The following is an 18572-nucleotide window of genomic DNA, read 5'->3' on the forward strand; positions in this document are numbered from 1 at the left end:
GATTATGATGTGAAAAAAATGTCAGGGGATTGTCAGCCCAACACATGCTTTAAGGAGATAGACAGGGAACCATTTCCCGATGCCACTGAAGATAGAACGTGATGGCATTTCTCCACCTCGAGGAAAATGGATATTCTAAAAGCACAAAGAAAATGGCTCATGTAGCACTTCGTTTCACTTTAACCAAGATGCCTCCTTAGTAATCAGATTAACAGCCAACATAGGTACAAATGGGTGTGCTAATGTTCACCTCAGTTAGACAGAAAGGTTAAGTGGGCTCTAGGATGTCTCATCTAGAGGCTTTGCTTTGTCAGTGGTAAAGTTTCATGACAGTAAAGCTGAACTTCATGCTCGTTTTTCAGTTTTTATAAGTGGGGATTCATGGCTTAATAGAGGTGCAGGACTGGGGCATCAAGGAACGACACTCTTGACATACATTTATAAAGGAAGTGCAGCATTCAGGTCAATTCTAAAAACATGGATACTTGATGCCTTGGGAGGAGAGACAGTGAAGGAAAGTAAAACCAAACAAGTCATTCATTAGGGGAGCTAAAATGAAAAGTTTGGTTTTTTTTTTATAGAATGGAGTCCCAATTTAGGTCATCCTAAGGAGTCCTGTGAGAGGAACAAATTTTTAGTAATGTCAATTGATCTCACATTCTAAAAAAGTGCTATCATCCATAAAGGGTTAGAAGAAAGATTCAGAATAGAGATTTTAATTAATAGCTAATGGCATTTGAATATTTGAGAGGATAAAGAATAAAACACCTAACTTGAGACAACAATGGAAGAAACCTGTAGGAGACAAAACACTCTGATTAGAGAACCTGGCAACTTCCTTGAAACTGTTATGTAGAGGGGAACACACAAGTCAGCAGGACAGGCAGAGTAGTTAGGAAGAAAACTCTCTAGAGCATTCCGTCACTTGTTATATCAGAGAAGGGATGATTCCAAAGTGCTGCATAATTGAAGATCTTGTCTGAATCATTAACATTCTTTGTTATTATTATTATTACTGTTAGAAATGGGAGGAGGAACAATAATAGTAGCAATTTTCCTCCTCACTGTGTCATGCAGCTCAAGCTGTATGCATGTTCTCTAAATATCTGAAATATTCCAGGGAACCTTTCAATGAAGCTTGTGCATATCTACTGAGAAACTAAGATTCTGTAAGTTGTTTAATAAATATTCTATATTCAGACTAAGCTGAAATATATTTATCACCAAGATAATTCACAGTAATGTCTTGGAGATGATATTTTTTAAGGATAAAAAGAATATAGTTACACTGCCAAATATTTCAAAATTAGTCTTATTTCATCTCAATTCAATGCACATTGATTGGGCACTTACTGTATGCCTGGTCCTATGACATGCAAGCAATTAAAAAACAAACAAGCCCCACCCCCAAGGTTCATAAGCAGTCTTTGTCCTGAAGGAGCTTAAAGTCTCATTATTTTGATGTAGCATTTTACTCTATTCAATAGGAATTGTTATATACAGTACTGAATTTTAATAGAACTTGCTCAATAAGCAATAGGAACCTGTATTTTGAAACTTCATTTTACCTTATAGGCTAGTTGACAAACTATAGCCAAATCCAACCTGTCCCCTGTTCTTACAAGTAAATTTTATTGGAACATATCCACACTCATTTGTTTACATATTACCTATAGCTCCAATGGCAGAGCTGAAGCGTGACAGAGACACATGTGGCTTGTAAAGGCTAACATATTCACTATCTTCTCCTTTATGGAAAAAGCCTGCCAATCCCCATTATAGAAAATACACAAACAGGGAATTGCCGTTAAAAATCTAACTTTCATGGAGACTGGGAAATACAGCTTGTTAAAGACACTTTTACCCTGTAAAACCAGTAATTTTTACAGGATAGTGTTTGTAGAGAGATATTTTTCTACTTAGAATTTGTAAAAATCTCTATTTCTCAACATACTATCCAGTTGAAATCAAACCGCTAAAGGAACATGCACTTTGGGCAGAAAGGGCAGCAGATGCCACCATCCTTTATTTACTCACATGGCACAGGGGGCAACTCCATCTCCTTGAGACACACAGGGTTCTTTTTCCTCAAGTTCTGGACACTCCTTCTCACTGCCAATAGGAAACTGCCTGATGAGCCGCGTCCTCACACGGGTGCCTTTAGGGGATGCCATATCATGGCATGTTTTTGAGCAGGGGCTCCACTCAGACCACTCTGACACCTGGCACTCTTTGGTGATCACACAGGCCTGGAAGGTCAGCGGCAGCTTCTCTTGTTGGCAAAAGCTGCAAAAGAGCATCAATATTCTCATCACAGACTCACAGGCAGGCATGAACTTTGTCTTCTACACGCCAGAGTGAAATCAGCTTGGACATTTTTATTTCTACTTGGAGGTACAATTCCAATTTCATTAAAAAGATATCAACATTTACGATGTGTAAAAGCTGTTAGACTCAAAGCTAACATCTGCATTTCTTCCTATTTTGTAAGAGTTGTTAAACCACTCATAGGAAATAGAAAATAAACGGGTTATGCAAAATTAGCTGAAACTAAGTTTACCATATTGTTCATTTTACTCATTCCAGATTTGTCTTCATTTAGAAAATGAGGAACCAAGAACTGTTAACATATGATAGTTTCCATTTAGTGATTTAAATAAACATGCCTGGATAACTAATACAATATTGAACAGAAAAAGTCATTTAATTTATGCTTAACATTATTTTTAATACTGTTTGAAACGTTAGCTGTCAATTACAATGTATGTTTATTCAAATACATCAACTTTTCCAGTTCATACTTTAATGTAAGGTATACATATGAGTATATTAATTAAATACGTCGTAAGCATAAATATAAATCTATTTAAGCTGTATTACTGTAGAGATATTCTCTAAATAGATCTCTAATTCATCAGTAAAGTATTTATGTTCGAATTCGTATCTATCGAATCCTCCTTGAATTAGAGGGATGTTGAATTCTAAATTGTAATGTCTACATACGAAGATGATGCTACAAATGTCATCAACTACGGGCATATGCACTTTGAGGGGTTTTCCTGGAATTGGATGGCCTTGTGTTGATTCTTAAGTTGAACTCCTGCCCATTCTCAGTAACTAGTAGCTCACGTTTACAAGACACAGGAGGCATGCTGCCACGATAGGGCATCTGTTCCAGTGGGAGAGTTCACTGATAATTCTGTCTCATCATTCAGGTGCTATATTTAACTATGAAAACCAACCATACAGAGAGGCAGGTCCATTTTAATATAACAACTCACATACAATCTTTTTAATTCTACTGGCATGTGTATGAAAATTGCATTCCTAGGAGACAATTAGAGCTCAATATGTCAAAGTCAATTTGTCTGAGCTGAGAGGTCTGGGCAGGAGAATCATCTGAGAGTGGCAGTAAAAGGGCCCTGTAAGTCAGCTCTGTTCTTATAACAACAGAGAGGACCAGAATCCCAGTTTTACTCAAATGTCATATATTGAGTGTTAATGATGCATTAGGTACAACACTAACCTTAGAACAAAACTTTCTCTGTGATGAACAAGTTTTCACTCTAACACTTGTGAGTTTATCCAGGAAAATCAGGCAAAATAATGACCAAATGATGACCTCTATAACTCCTTTTTTACAAAACTCTCCATGTTAATTTCCTCTTAGATACATTTCTAATCCTTCATGAGATTGTATTCATATACATATATGCACATGTTATCCTCTATGTATTACTTACCAAATCCATATTCTATGTAGAGGCAGAGAATTAACAATCTCTTTTAATCTTTTGTGGAGAATTTGACCATCAGTTAAATACCTCCAGTTACAGTTACCTGGTAACCTGATGAAAGCTGAAATGTCAGCTATGTTACCAGATATTATTATTTATGATACAATGATCAATTTTGATAAATTCCATTTGCTCTGGAGAAACTAAAACTACCTGGTAGGCAGCCACAACTTTGGGCTTGGCTGAATGTGTCAGCTCTTGGAATAGGGCTTGTCTTTTGTGTGGACTTTGCTGTCTATGACTACGGGATCACTTCAAGAGATATCGGCGCCTGTGGGGCCTGAGACTTTTAAGCCAAGGCAACTCTTGGACTTGCCAGATGTAGAATTATCTTCTTCCATCTGAATTGTGCTGCATTGATTTCTAGAAGAATTACCACCAGATGAGGAATGTCTGTTGCTACAATGATGACAAGTTCTTTATCTTTCTAAGTAGACTGATGCCAGACAGCAGTCTTGTGTGTCTTGTGTATCTGAAAGTCTGCACAGCCTAAGTTTAAAACTTAATTGATATTACCTCATTTAATGCTTCCAATTATTCTTTTATGTGGGTACCATTATCATTTCCATTTTACAGGGAAGGAGTCTCTGAAAGGTTAGGGAATGTGTTTAAGATCATATAGGAATGTGTAAGTAGGGAACTGAAATTTGAACTTGAATTTTCTAAAATCAGAGCCCATTTTCTTAATCACTTTGCCCTACTGCTTCTCACAGTTTAAACTGACTGTAAATCTCAGTTTGTTAGAGCAAGTGCTGTAGCTGAGGCCAGTGCCAAGGTTACTGGCACATTGTGAATCCAATAGTTTCACTATTTCACAGCCCCAGGATTCGTACCACCCTAGCACTTTGCAAATGTGCTACTTGCTGTAAGGAGGACTTAGTAATTATGGAAAAGTCAAAACAAATACATTTTCCTGATACATGTTAACAGTTTTTAATACAGGTCCTACATATGAGAAATCAGCAGCATAAACATGAGAACAGTATTAAGTTATATGATTATACAGTTTTTAATATATGTGATGTATATAACACACCTACCTACTTATGTGTCTATCTGTAGTTTGTTCTTCCTTTAATTTTCCAATACCATTATTTCAGCAAATGTGAATCAAGTAACTCTACATATTGGGCTTTAGAAGTACAAAGACAAGATCATAGTAATTAAATTGGAAGCATATAATTCTGCTTGGGGAGGCACAGAAGGCTATATGAAGTAGTACATTACTACGAAGTTTTCATATTGAGTGACGGTAATCAATGGAAATATGAAATAAAAGTCTTTTCTTTGTTTGTTGGTGGGTAGGGGAAATATAGATTTCTCCTTGGCCTCAGTGTAAGGAGTTTTTGGTGAGCAGCAGAAATAAGAGTGGAACTGAAGCCTAGGTCAGATCAAGGGCAGTTATGTAGATCCAGAAAAGCACCTCCTCTGAGTGAGAGAACCATTCAAAGCTGTGGAGCATAAAGGACATGATATCTGTATTTTATGTAACTTCTAATAGTAGGGTGCAGGACAGAATAACAGGGTATAAGATCAGAAGCAGGCTAACTATGATGATGGCGATGATGATTATGACATTAATATTTATAGTAAATATATACTGAGTGCTTACTGTGTGCCAGACACTGCTCAAACTGAGTGAGGTATGGTTATGAACATGAGATTAATCATCACTGAATGTCTAGTGTGAGCCATGTACTGTATTAAGTTTTACTTAGAGTATCTCATGTAATCCTTAAAACTATTCTGTAAGATGGAGATCCATCTTTTTTTTTTTTTTAAGATAAGGAAATGGAATCTAAATGTCTCACTTAAGTCTAGATAAAGTAGCAGAACTAGGATTCTAACTAGATCTTTCTGCTTATGAGGCTTATCAAAGTATGAACAAAGGCAATGGCAGTAGAAATTAAAAGGGGTTACAAACTATAAAAAGGGGAGTTAGAAACTATACAACCTGAGGGATAGTTGAAGGGGTTAAAAGAGAGGAAGGAGTCATTAAATAACTTGGAAGTTTCTAGCTTTGGCAATCTGGTGAGCATCACTGCAATTCTTTGAAATGGAGAACATGGAATAAAAAGCAACTTCCTGGCAGTTGATAATTGAGTTCAACATTATTATCTTGATTGGATATGGACACATCCAGTACATATCCAACACGCAGAAATGTCTAGTAGACAGATCCAGAATTAAGGATCAGGGTTTAGTTGAAAGTTCTGGATGGCTTGTATACTTTTAAAAGTCATGAGCATAACAGAGTTCAAAGCCAAGGCCACAGGGGTAGCTGAGGGCTCACACACTGGGGCTCATTTTAGGCCTGCATAACTCACATATGGCCTTACAGTGGACTTTGGTAGGTCGATGAACACTGTGACGCATATTAATTTCATTTTGTAATTGTTAGTTGGACTAAATAGGATCACCAAATCACCCACGCTTACTAAATTATTCAGCTGCCACCCTCAACCATTTTCTCCTTTATTCTGGCCATGCAAAAAGGTGACACTAGAGAGCTTAGGGGAACTATCCATTTTGGTTCATTATGGTTTTCCTGAGAACATGCCCCTCTGGAGGTCAAAGGCGTAGGCTGCGCTTCTGCAAGGGCAGCCTGGTAGAAGATGTGATGGTCACTGTGACAGTTCCCTTTTCATTTATGTGGTACATTCAGGATAGTCCAGATGGCTAAGACTGATAGAACAGAAGTTTGGCTTTGAGACAAAAGCAGATATTACTTAATCACCTTGTATCAGACACAGAGGAATCAGACTAAAAAAAAAAATGAAAAAGTGGAGAGCAGGAGCTTCAAGATGGCGGAAGAGTAAGACACGGAGATCACCTTCCTCCCCACAAATACATCAGAAATACATCTACGTGTGGAACAACTCCTACAGAACACCTACTGAACGCTGGCAGAAGACCTCAGACCTCCCAAAAGGCAAGCAACTCCCCACATACCTGGGTAGGGCAAAAGAAAAAACAGAGACAAAAGAATAGGGACAGGACCTGCACCAGTGGGAGGGAGCTGTGAAGGAGGAAAGGTTTCCACGCACTAGGAAGCCCCTTCTCAGGAGGAGACTGCAGGTGGCGGAGCGGGGGCAGTTTCGGAGCCGCGGAGGAGAGCGCAGCAACAGGGGTGCGGAGGGCAAAGCGGAGAGATTCCCGCACAGAGGATCGGTGCCCACCGGCACACACCAGCCCGAGAGGCTGGTCTGCTCACCCGCCGGGGCAGGTGGGGCTGGGAGTCGAGGCTCGGGCTTCGGAGGTCAGATCCCAGGGAGAGGACTGGGGTTGGCTGCATGAACACAGCCTGAAGGGGTTAGTGGACCCCAGAGACGGGCATGAGACGCTAAGGCTGCTGCTGCAGCCACCAAGAAGCCTGTGTGCGAGCTCAGGTCACTATCCACAACCCCCTTCTGGGGAGCCTGTGCAGCCCGCCACTGCCAGGGTCCCGGGATCCAGGGACAACTTCCCCGGGAGAACGCACAGCGTGCCTCAGGTTGGTGCAATGTCATGCCGGCCTCTGCCGCCACAGGCTCGCCCCACATCCGTACCCCTCCCTCCCCCAGGCCTGAGTGAGCCAGAGCCCCCCAATCAGCGGCTCCTTTAACCCCGTCCTGCCTGAGCGAACAACAGACACCCTCAGGCGACCTACACGCAGAGGCGGGGCCAAATCCAAAGCTGAACCCCGGGAGCTGTGAGAACAAAGAAGAGAAAGGGGAATCTCTCCCAGCAGCCTCAGAAGCAGCAGATTAAATCTCCACAATTAACTTGATGTACCTGCATCTGTGGAATACCTGAATAGACAACGAATCATCCCATATTGAGGAGGTGGACTTTGGGAGCAACGATACATATATATTTTTCCCTTCTTCTCTTTTTGTGAGTGTGTATGTGTATGCTTCTGTGTGTGATTTTGTCTGTATAGCTTTGCTTTTACCATTTGTCCTAGCGTTCTGTTCTTTTTTTTCTTCTTTTTTTAGTATACTTTTTAGAGCTTGTTATCATTGCTGGATTTGTTTTTTGGTTTGGTTGCTCTCTTCTTTCTTTCATTCTTTTATTACTTAAAAAATTTTTTTGATAATTATTTTTTATTTTAATAACTATTTTATTTTATTTTATCTTTTTCTTTCATTCTTTCTTTTTTTCTCCCTTTTATTCTGAGCCATGTGGATGACAGGCTCTTGATGCTCCAGCCAGGTGTCAGGGCTGTGCCTCTGAGGTGGGAGAGCCAAGTTCAGAACATTGGTCCACTAGACAGCACCCAGCTCCACGTAATATGAAACGGCAAAAATCTCCCAGAGATCTCCATCTCAACGCCAAGACCCAGCTCCACTCAAGGACCAGCAAGCTACAGTGCTGGAAACCCTATGCCAAACAACTAGCAAGACAGGAACACAACCCCACCCATTAGCAGAGAGGCTGCCTAAAATCATAATAAGGCCACAGGCACTCCAAAACACACCACCAGACATGGACCTGCCCACCAGAAAAACAAGATCCAGCCTCATCCACCAGAACACAGGCACTAGTCCCCTCCACCAGGAAGCCTACACAACCCACTGAACCAAACTTAGCCACTGGCGACAGACACCGAAAACAACAGGAACTACGAACCTGCAGCCTGCAAAAAGGAGACCCCAAAAACAGTAAGATAAGGAAAATGAGAAGACAGAAAAACACACAGCAGATGAAGGAGCAAGGTAAAAACCCACCAGGCCTAACAAATGAAGAGGAAATAGGCAGTCTACCTGAAAAAGAATTCAGAATGATAGTAAAGATGATCCAAAATCTTGCAAATAGCATGCAGAAAATTCAAGAAATGTTTAATAAGGACCTAGAAGAAGTAAAGAGAAAACAAACAATGATGAACAATACAATAAATGAAATTAAAAATTCTCTAGAAGGGATCAGAAGCAGAATAACTGAGGCAGAAGAACGGATGAGTGACCTGGAAGATAAAATAGTGGAAATAACCACCACAGAGCAGAATAAACAGAAAAGCATGAAAAGAATTGAGGACAGTCTCAGAGACCAAGGCACCAACATTCGAATTATAGGGGTCCCAGAAGAAGAAGAGAAAAATAAAGGAACTGAGAAAATATTTGAAGAGATTATAGTTGAAAACATCCCTAATATGGGAAAGGAAATAGTTAATCAAGTCCCAGAAGCACAGAGAGTCCCATACAGGATAAATCCAAGGAGAAACATGCCAACACACATATTAATCAAACTATTAAAAATTAAATACAAAGAAAACATATTAAAAGCAGCAAGGGAAAAACAACAAAACAACACACAAGAGAATCCCCATAAAGTTAACAGCTGATCTTTTAGCAGAAACTCTGCAAGTCAGAAGGGAGTGGCAGGACATATTTAAAGTGATGAAGGAGAAGAACCTACAACCAAGATTACTCTACCCAGCAAGGATCTCATTCAGATTTGATGGAGCATTTAAAACCTTTACAGACAAGGAAAAGCTAAAAGAATTCAGCACCACCAAACCAGCTTTATAACAAATGCTAAAGGAACTTCACTAGGCAGAGGCAGGAAACACAAGAGAAGGAAAAGACCTACAATAACAAACCCAAAACAATTAAGAAAATGGTAATAGGAACATATATAGCGATAATTACCTTAAATGTAAATGGATTAAATGCTCCAACCAAAGACATAGACTGGCTGAATGGATACAAAAACAAGACCCATGTATATGCTATCTACAAGAGACCCACTTCAGACCTAGGGACACATACAAACTGAAAGTGAGGGGATGGAAAAAGATATTCCATACAAATGGAAATCAAAAGAAAGCTGGAGTAGCAATTCTCATATCAGAGAAAATAGACTTTAAAATAAAGACTGTTACAAGAGACACAAAAGGACACTACATAATGATCAAGGGATCAATCCAAGAAGAAGATATAACAGTTGTAAATATTTATGCACCCAACATAGGAGCACCTCAATACATAAAGCAAATACTAACAGCCCAAAAGGGGGAAATCGACAGTAACACAATCATAGCAGGGGACTTTCACACCCAACTTTCACCAATGGACAGATCATCTAAAATGAAAATAATTAAGGAAACACAAGCTTTATATGATACATTAAACAAGATAGAATTAATTGATATTTATAGGACATTCCATCCAAAAACAACAGAATACACTTTCTTCTCAAGTGCTCATGGAACATTCTCCAGGATAGATCATATCTTGGGTCACAAATCAAACCTTGGTAAATTTAAGAAAACTGAAATAGTATCAAGTATCTTTTCCGACCACAATGCTATGAGACTAGATATCAATTACAGGAAAATATCTGTAAAAAATACAAACACATGGAGGCTAAACAATACACTACTTAATAACGAAGTGATCACTGAAGAAATCAAAGAGGAAATAAAAAAATACCTAGAAACAAATGACAATGACAACATGATGACCCAAAACCTATGGGATGCAGCAAAATTAGCTCTAAGAGGGAATTTCATAGCAATACAATCCTACCTTAAGAGACAAGAAACATCTCAAATAAACAACCTAACCTTACACTTAAAGCAATAGAGAAAGAAGAACAAAAAAACCCCAAAGTTAGAAGAAGGAAAAAAATCATAAAGATCAGATCAGAAATAAATGAAAAAGAGATGAAGGAAATGATAGCAAAGATCAATAAAACTAAAAGCTGGTTCTTTGAGAAGATAAACAAAATTGATAAACCATTAGCCAGACTCAACAAGAAAAAAAAGGGAGAAAAAAAAAAAAGGGAGAAAACTCAAATCAATAGAATTAGAAATGAAAAAGGAGAAGTAACAACTGACACTGCAGAAATACAAAGGATCATGAGAGATTACTGCGAGCAACTCTATGCCAATAAAATGGACAACCTGGAAGAAATGGACAAATTCTTAGAAATGAACAACCTTCCAAAACTGAATCAGGAAGAAATAGAAAATATGAACAGACTAATCACAAGCACTGAAATTGAAACTGTGATTAAAACTCTTCCAACAAACAAAAGTCCAGGACCAGATGGCTTCACAGGCAAATTCTATCAAACATTTAGAGAAGAGCTAACACCTATCCTTCTCAAACTCTTTCAAAATATAGCAGAAGGAAGAACACGCCCAATCTCATTCTATGACGCCACCATCACCCTGATATGAAAACCAGACAAAGATGTCACAAAGAAAGAAAACTACAGGCCAATATCACTGATGAACACAGATGCAAAAATCCTCAACAAAATACTAGCAAATAGAATCCAACAGCACATTGAAAGGATCATGCACCATGATCAAGTGGGGTTTATCCCAGGAATGCAATGATTCTTCAGTATACGCAAATCAATCAACGTGATACACCATATTAACAAATCGAAGGAGAAAAACCATAGGATCATCTCAATAGATTCAGAGAAAGCTTCTGACAAAATTTAACACCCATTTATGATATAAACCCTCCAGAAGTAGGCATAGAGGGAACTTTCCTCAACATAATAAGGGTCATATATGACAAATCCACAGCCAACATTGTCCTCAATGGTGAAAAACTGAAACCATTTCCACTAAGATCAGGAACAAAACAAGGTTGCCCACTCTCACCACTATTATTCAACGTAGTTTTGGAAGTTTTAGCCACAGCAATCAGAGAAGAAAAAGAAATAAAAGAAATCCAAATCAGAAAAGAAGTAAAGCTGTCACTGTTTGCAGATGACATGATGCTATACATAGAGAATCCTAAAGATGCTACTAGAAAACTACTAGAGTTAATCAATGAATTTGGTAAAGTTGCAGGATACAAAATTAATGCACAGAAATCTCTTGCATTCCTATACATTAATGATGAAAAATCTGAAAGTGAAATTAAGAAAACACTTTCAGTTACCACTGCAACAAAAAGAATAAAATACCTAGGAATAAACCTACCTAAGGAGAAAATAGACCTCTATGCAGAAAATTATAAGACACTGATGAAAGAAATTAAAGATGATACAAATAGATGGAGACATATACCATGTTCTTGGATTGGAAGAATCAACATTGAGAAAATCACGCTACTACACAAAGCAATCTACAGATTCATTGCAACCCCTATCAAACCACCACTGGCATTTTTCACAGAACTAGAACAAAAATTTTCACAATTTGTATGGAAACACAAAAGACCCCGAATAGCCAAAGCAATCTTGAGAACGATAAAAGGAGCTGGAGGAATCAGGCTCCCTGACTTCAGACTATACTACAAAGCTACAGTAGTCAAAACAGTAGAGTACTGGCACAAAAACAGAAATATAGATCAATGGAACAGGATGGAAAGCCCAGAGATAAACTCATGCTCATATAGTCACCTTACCTTTGATAAAGGAGGCAAGAACATACAATGGAGAAAAGTCAGTCTCCTCAATAAGTGGTGCTGGGAAAACTGGACAGGTACATGTAAAAGAATGAAATTAGAAAACTCCTTAACACCATAGACAAAAATAAGCTCAAAATGGATTAAAGACCTAAATGTAAGGCCAGACACTATCAAACTCTCGGAGGAAAACACAGGCAGAACTCTCTATGACATAAATCACAGCAACCTCCTAGAGAAATGGAAGAAAACCCAAAAATAAACAAATGGGACCTAATGAAATGTAAAAGTTTTTGCACAGCAAAGGAAACCGTAAACAAGACGAAAAGACAGAATGGGAGAAAATATTTGCAAATGAAGCAACTGACAAAGGATTAATCTCCAAAATTTACAAGGAGCTCATGTAGCTCAGCATCAGAAAAACAAACAACCCAATCCAAAAATGGGCAGAAGACCTAAACAGACCTTTCTCCAAAGAAGATATAGAGGATATACAGATTGCCAACAAACATATGAAAGAATGCTCAACATCATTAATCATTAGAGAAATGTAAATCAAAACTACAATGAGCTATCATCTCACACTGGTCAGAATGGCCATCATCAAAAAATCTACAGACAATAAATGCTGGAGAGGGTGTGGAGAAAAGGGAACCCTCTTGCACTGTTGGTGGGAATGTAAATTGATACAGCCACTATGGAGAACAGTATGGAGGTTCCTTAAAAAACTGAAAATAGAGCTACCATATGACCCAGCAATCCCACTACTGGGCATATACCCTGAGAAAACCGTAATTCAAAAAGAGTCATGTACCACAATGCTCATTGCAGCTCTATTTACAATAGACAGGACATGGAAGCAACCTAAGTGTCCATCAACAGATGATTGGATAAAGAAGATGTGGCACATACATACAATGGAATATTACTCAGCCATAAAAAGAAACGACATTGAGTTACTTGTAGTTAGGTGGATGGATCTAGAGCCTGTCATACAGGGTGAAGTGAGTCAGAAAGAGAAAAACAAATACCGTATGCTAACACATACATATGGAATCTAAAAAAAAAAAAAAAGTGGTCATGAAGAACCTAGGGGCAAGACGGGAATAAAGATGCAGACCTACAAGAGAATGGACTTGGTGACATGGAGAGGGGGAAGGGTAAGCTGGGACAAAGTGAGAGAGTGGCATGGACATATATACACTACCAAACATAAAATCGATAGCTAGTGGGAAGCAGCCGCATAGCACAAGGAGATCAGCTCGGTGCTTTGTGACCACCTAGAGGGGTGGGATAGGGAGGGTGGAAGGGAGGGAGACGCAAGAGGGAAGAGATATGGGGACATATGTATATGTATAACTGATTCACTTTGCTATAAAGCAGAAACTAACACACCATTGTAAAGCAATTATACTCCAATAACGATGTTAAAAATAAATAAAAAAGAAAAGAAAAAACAAATGGAGAGCAAACTTTAATATTTGTCTTTAAAGAGACTTTATTTTAAAAGTTAACAGAGCACAAACTTTTGACAGTTACTTTTAAACTCTGATTATCCAATATATTTAACATTTTTTATTTTAGGGCAAGGTTAAAACTAGTAAACTGTAGATTACATTTTGTTTCTTTTTTGATAATTTAAGTTATACTACACAAAAATAAAGTGCTGTTTCAAATCTTTTTTCCTAAAATTACTTCTGTAGTCCATTTAATAATCATAACACCTGACAAAATATACCTTCTTTCTGAAGGTAGCCTAATTAGCCTCCCAAAATACCATTATCATTTTTAGCTTCTTAAATAGAAACTTTCCAGGACTCTCATTTCCTTAAGATCAAATCCAAACTTTACTTTCTGGTAATTGAAGCTCTCTATAATCTGTCACTGCTTCCACGGCCCTCTCTCTGGTCACTCGGCCAAAATTAATTTTTAGTCTTCCTCCCCAGTAGCCTGCAATTCTGTGCAGTCTCCTTACTGTCTCCAGATAACAGTGGCCTGCTTCTATCTACCCACTTTTGTCTACACTATTTGCCATGTGGAATCCCATCTCCCGTCTCTCTTCTGTGTCTCTGTGAAGCGAACTCACTCAGGACCTAGGTGGTATGGCTGAAGCTCAGGAAAGGTCTCAAAATGTGGCCTGAACCATCCCTCCCCAAATAGCACCATCTAACAATTTTTCCTTCTCACGGAAAGCAGATGAAATAGTAGACTGAAAATACAATGTCATAAGTTATTGGCAAGAAATGTGTGTCCCTAGTGGTATGGACATATACTACCAAATGTAAAATAGCTAGTGGGAAGCAGCCGCATAGCACAGGGAGATCAGCTCGGTGCTCTGTGACCACCTAGAGGGGTGGGATAGGGAGGGTGGGAGGGAGACACAAGAGGGAGGAGATACGGCGATATATGTGTATGTATAGCTGATTCACTTTGTTATAAAGCAGAAACTAACACACCATTGTAAAGCAATTATACTCCAGAAAAGATGTTAAAAATAAAATGTGTATCCCTTACAAATAGGTAGGTTGAATATATGCATTGAGGTGGCCCAAAAGTGACATCTGTAAATCCCCCATTTGAAGTCTCTTTGCTTAGAACCGACTTGTTTAATCCCTTCTTTCTCGTGTCTCCTCTTTACTGATAGATAGATAAATAGATATCGATATATGAAAAAAAACCTTTCTCTCTTTTTGTTCTAATAAGGCAAAAGAGAAAAAAGAAGTCATAGTAGTTATGCTTGGAAATCACCACAGGCCCACTGTTTCTAATCCAGGGAAAGTAGTAAAAGGGATCAGAATAGTTTCTCATTATCTTGCTGAAGCCTAACATCTGTAGTCAGGAGCTCTGGAGGTGGAAGTTATTCCTGAAGGCTTAGTCTGACCTAGAATTTTGCTACTAAAAGTTTGGTCTGTGGACCAACACCATGGCCATTAACTGGGAGCCTGTTAGACGTCCAGAGTCTCAGACGCCCAGGTTACACTACTGAGTCAGAATCTGTATTTTAACTACATTCTCAGGTGATCCATAAGCACACTGAAATTTGAGACCACTGGTGGAGAGCTAACTCTCTCGACTACTCAAAAAATAGAAGCCATCCACTATTTACAGTTGGCTAATCAATCTTCAACAGTATAGCCTTTCTTCCTGCAGACAACAGAAACTGAGTAGATCACACAAAATGTGATTTATTACCAGATATTAGGTGGTTTATAAAATAACTGGATAGGCTGAAGAAGGCGGCTTCTAAGGACAGCTGCAGCCCTCAGAATCACATAGCCATTTCTCTGACCTATACAGCTGCTTTTGTGGCTGCAGGAAGCCACACTTCTGGCACAAGCTTCCCTGTGAAATGGGTGCTTTTCTCTCTTCCTCCTGACCTGAGTTCAGAATCTACGCCCAGCTCTAGCACACTGCTGGAATCTAAATCACATCCAGAGACCTGGCTGCAAGCGACTTTGGGAAGTATGGTTTAGTTTTCTGCCTTTATAGTATAGGGAAAACCCCACTAGAGCAGCAGTAGTCAAAATGTGGTCCATGGAGGAGGGCAACTGATTGTTAGGGGTATGCAATGAGCTAAGCACAGGAATTGAAACTAAGTACTGAGGCACTGTTACAGCAAGTTGAAGTTTGCAACACCTAAGCACATGACCAGTAGATGCAATCCTGTGAACAGGGCACAGGCCAGTTTTGCTAATGATGAATTCCATGGTGAGAGGCATACAGTGTGAGCTACATGCTAGACTATGTAGGACCGTGTTACTGGATCAGTAGGAAATTGAACAAAAATGAAAGGGAAAACCAGCAAGCAAAATCTGATCCTTCCCTGTAGGTAGCCTGAGAAGCACTACTCTGCCACCAGAGTGGCATGATTGATGGGCCAGCCAATATGTGGTACCCCTCAATCCCAGCTCAACGCCTAGCTCGTTCATGAGGCCTATGGACTGTAATAAGCTCATATGACTTTTCAGAAATATAAGTCATTTTGGCACTTACAACATTTATAAACAAGATCCATAGCAATATATCTTTCTTAGTTCCTTTAGAATTAGCCTACAATAAGCACTTATAATATTGTTATTGAATGAAAGGACATGTTTTCTTCCTGTAAAGATGCAAATGAATTCAATAACACTATTCATGTTACAGGAGGATTTTCTACACAAAGGATAATATCTGAAATCTTTTCATAATATTAACAAGCATCCCCAAGTTTTGTAATAAGAACAAATGTAATATCGTGTTCAGAGTAGATGAAAATATTCATTTTGTTGGTATAAAGCAAAATATATTTGTAGGCTTGTATACTCTGTTAGGGCAGCATGGTCATGTATTTAATTTGATTACATAATTTGTTCCAAGAATGAAAGTGGTTGTCCCTATCCTGGCCTGCAAAATATGAAGCTATGGACAATGTTCACAGCAGCACTATTTACAATAGCCAAGACATGGAAGCGATCTAAGTGTCCACTGACAGATGAATGGATAAAGAAGATGTGGTGTCTATACACAATGGAATGTTACTCAGCCATGAAAAAGTGAAATAATGCCACTTGCAGCAACATGGATGGATGTAGAGATTATCATACTAGGTGAGGTAAATCAGACACAAGAAAGACAAATATCATATGATATCATTTATATGTAAAATTTAAAAAAGTTGATACAAATGAACTTGTTTACAAAACAGAAATAGACCCACAGACATAGAAAATAAACTTATGGTTACCAAAAGGGGTAGTGGGGAGTGGCGTGAGAGAGAAACTAGGAGTTTGGGATTAACATATACACATTACTATACATAAAATAGATAAACAACAAGGTCCTACTGTATAGCACAGGGAACTATATTCAATATCTTGTAATAACCTATAATGGACAAGAGTCTGATAAAGAATATATATATATATATATATATAAACCAAATCACTTTGCTGTACATCTGAAACTAACACAACATTGTAAATTAACTATACTTCAATTAAAAATATGGTAAAGAAAATATAAGGGTATGAAACTTAAACCATATACAGAGTATTAGCGTAACTCTACTGACTATTTGAGAAAAAAATGACATGCTTTTTGAGGCAGATGCATTTTTCACATTTACAAGACAGCCATCAGCCAACTGACAGTCATGTCTGTAAGTCCCATTTCTTATGCTTACATACAAACAATTTAAATTTAAAATTATATTCAGAGGTTAATATAAGAATATTCAAATGTATATTTATTTTTCCTACTGATCTACTGTTTGCTTTTCCAGTGGAAAAAAATGTATGGACCAAGAGGATTGCTCAGTTGTCTGAGTCCCCAGTTTGTAACAAGATAGAAATTGATGAATGCTGTACTCATAGTCAAGAGACCCAAGTCATTTCTAAACTGCCACTCTTGAGATGCATGACTCTGATCAGGTAGCAATTCTTCTACCATGTAGCTTTTCCATACGATGAAATTACATTTTCCTAAAAGACCTCTAAAGTCCCTTTCTTCAGTAAAATTGAACTCTTAAGTCTTCATAATCTAACCAATCTAAATTCTTATTGGTTTGTGTTTTCAGATTGAATCTTTAAAAAAATACTTTTCCCACCTCTAACTACGTTCAAATTGTATTCCTTTTTTTCCCCCACAATTATATATTGTAAGGACATTTATCACATTTGTAGTTACAAACGTATGGAAGCAACATAAACGGCTATAAATAATGGAAAGTTTAAATAAATAAATTATGGTGCGTACATAACACAGAATACTATGCAAGATCCTATCTATAAGATTGTCTTATTTCTGTCTTGAATTTTTCAGAACTGGGAACTGGCAAAAATTAGTGAAAAATCATAGCACACATACATATTCACAAAATATTTCTTAATTATGCTCTAAAAATGGTCTTCAAACCATTTATTTTAAATGTTACAATTAATTGGAAATTGAGAGTCCAGATGTTTTAAAAATACTTTTCCCACCTTTAGCTATGTTCAAAAGGCATTCCTTTTCTAAGCACAGACTTCGATTTCCTCTAATTTTGCACTTATTTATCCATTTGAATGAACAGTTTACACATTTTCCGAGCTAATTTCATTTCTAAGTGTGCCCTTTCCTTCACAGAATTCGGCAAGTTAGAAGCAATAATTCTTATGGAAGCAAAACGCATGCACAGTCAAATTACTTTCCTTACAAAGGCAGAGGTCTTTCTGCTTGCTTTGATATTTGAAAACCTTTTGTTGAGCTGCTGGGAACACTGCCAAATGGCGTCACCTGCCAGCTGGAGGGATCATATGCTCCCTATTAAAGCTGAGGGCCACGCTGCTGGTCAGCAGCTGAATGCGAGGGTATCACCGCTGCAAGTATTTGGTAATGGGGTAAACTGCTATAGCAGTGAGGCCTCCCTGGGAGGGCCAGTGCATACATTTTCTATCCTTTC

General features: G+C 38.3%; 1 protein-coding gene across 1 annotated transcript in view; it reads right to left on the bottom strand.

Moving 5' to 3' along the window:
* Nucleotides 1-18572, bottom strand: part of THSD7A (thrombospondin type 1 domain containing 7A) — a 262845-nt gene that overhangs the window by 213093 nt on the left and 31180 nt on the right. The window contains exon 3 of the mRNA XM_089917089.1: nucleotides 2038-2286. Within this exon, the coding sequence (XP_089773215.1) occupies nucleotides 2038-2286 (249 nt within the window). The remainder of the gene's footprint in view (nucleotides 1-2037; nucleotides 2287-18572) is intronic.

Source organism: Delphinapterus leucas, chromosome 9 (assembly GCF_059928025.1).
Source record: "Delphinapterus leucas isolate spDelLeu-1000000601 "Yukka" chromosome 9, BTC_Dleu_Yukka2, whole genome shotgun sequence".
In the NCBI taxonomy this organism is placed as follows: Eukaryota; Metazoa; Chordata; class Mammalia; order Artiodactyla; family Monodontidae; genus Delphinapterus; species Delphinapterus leucas.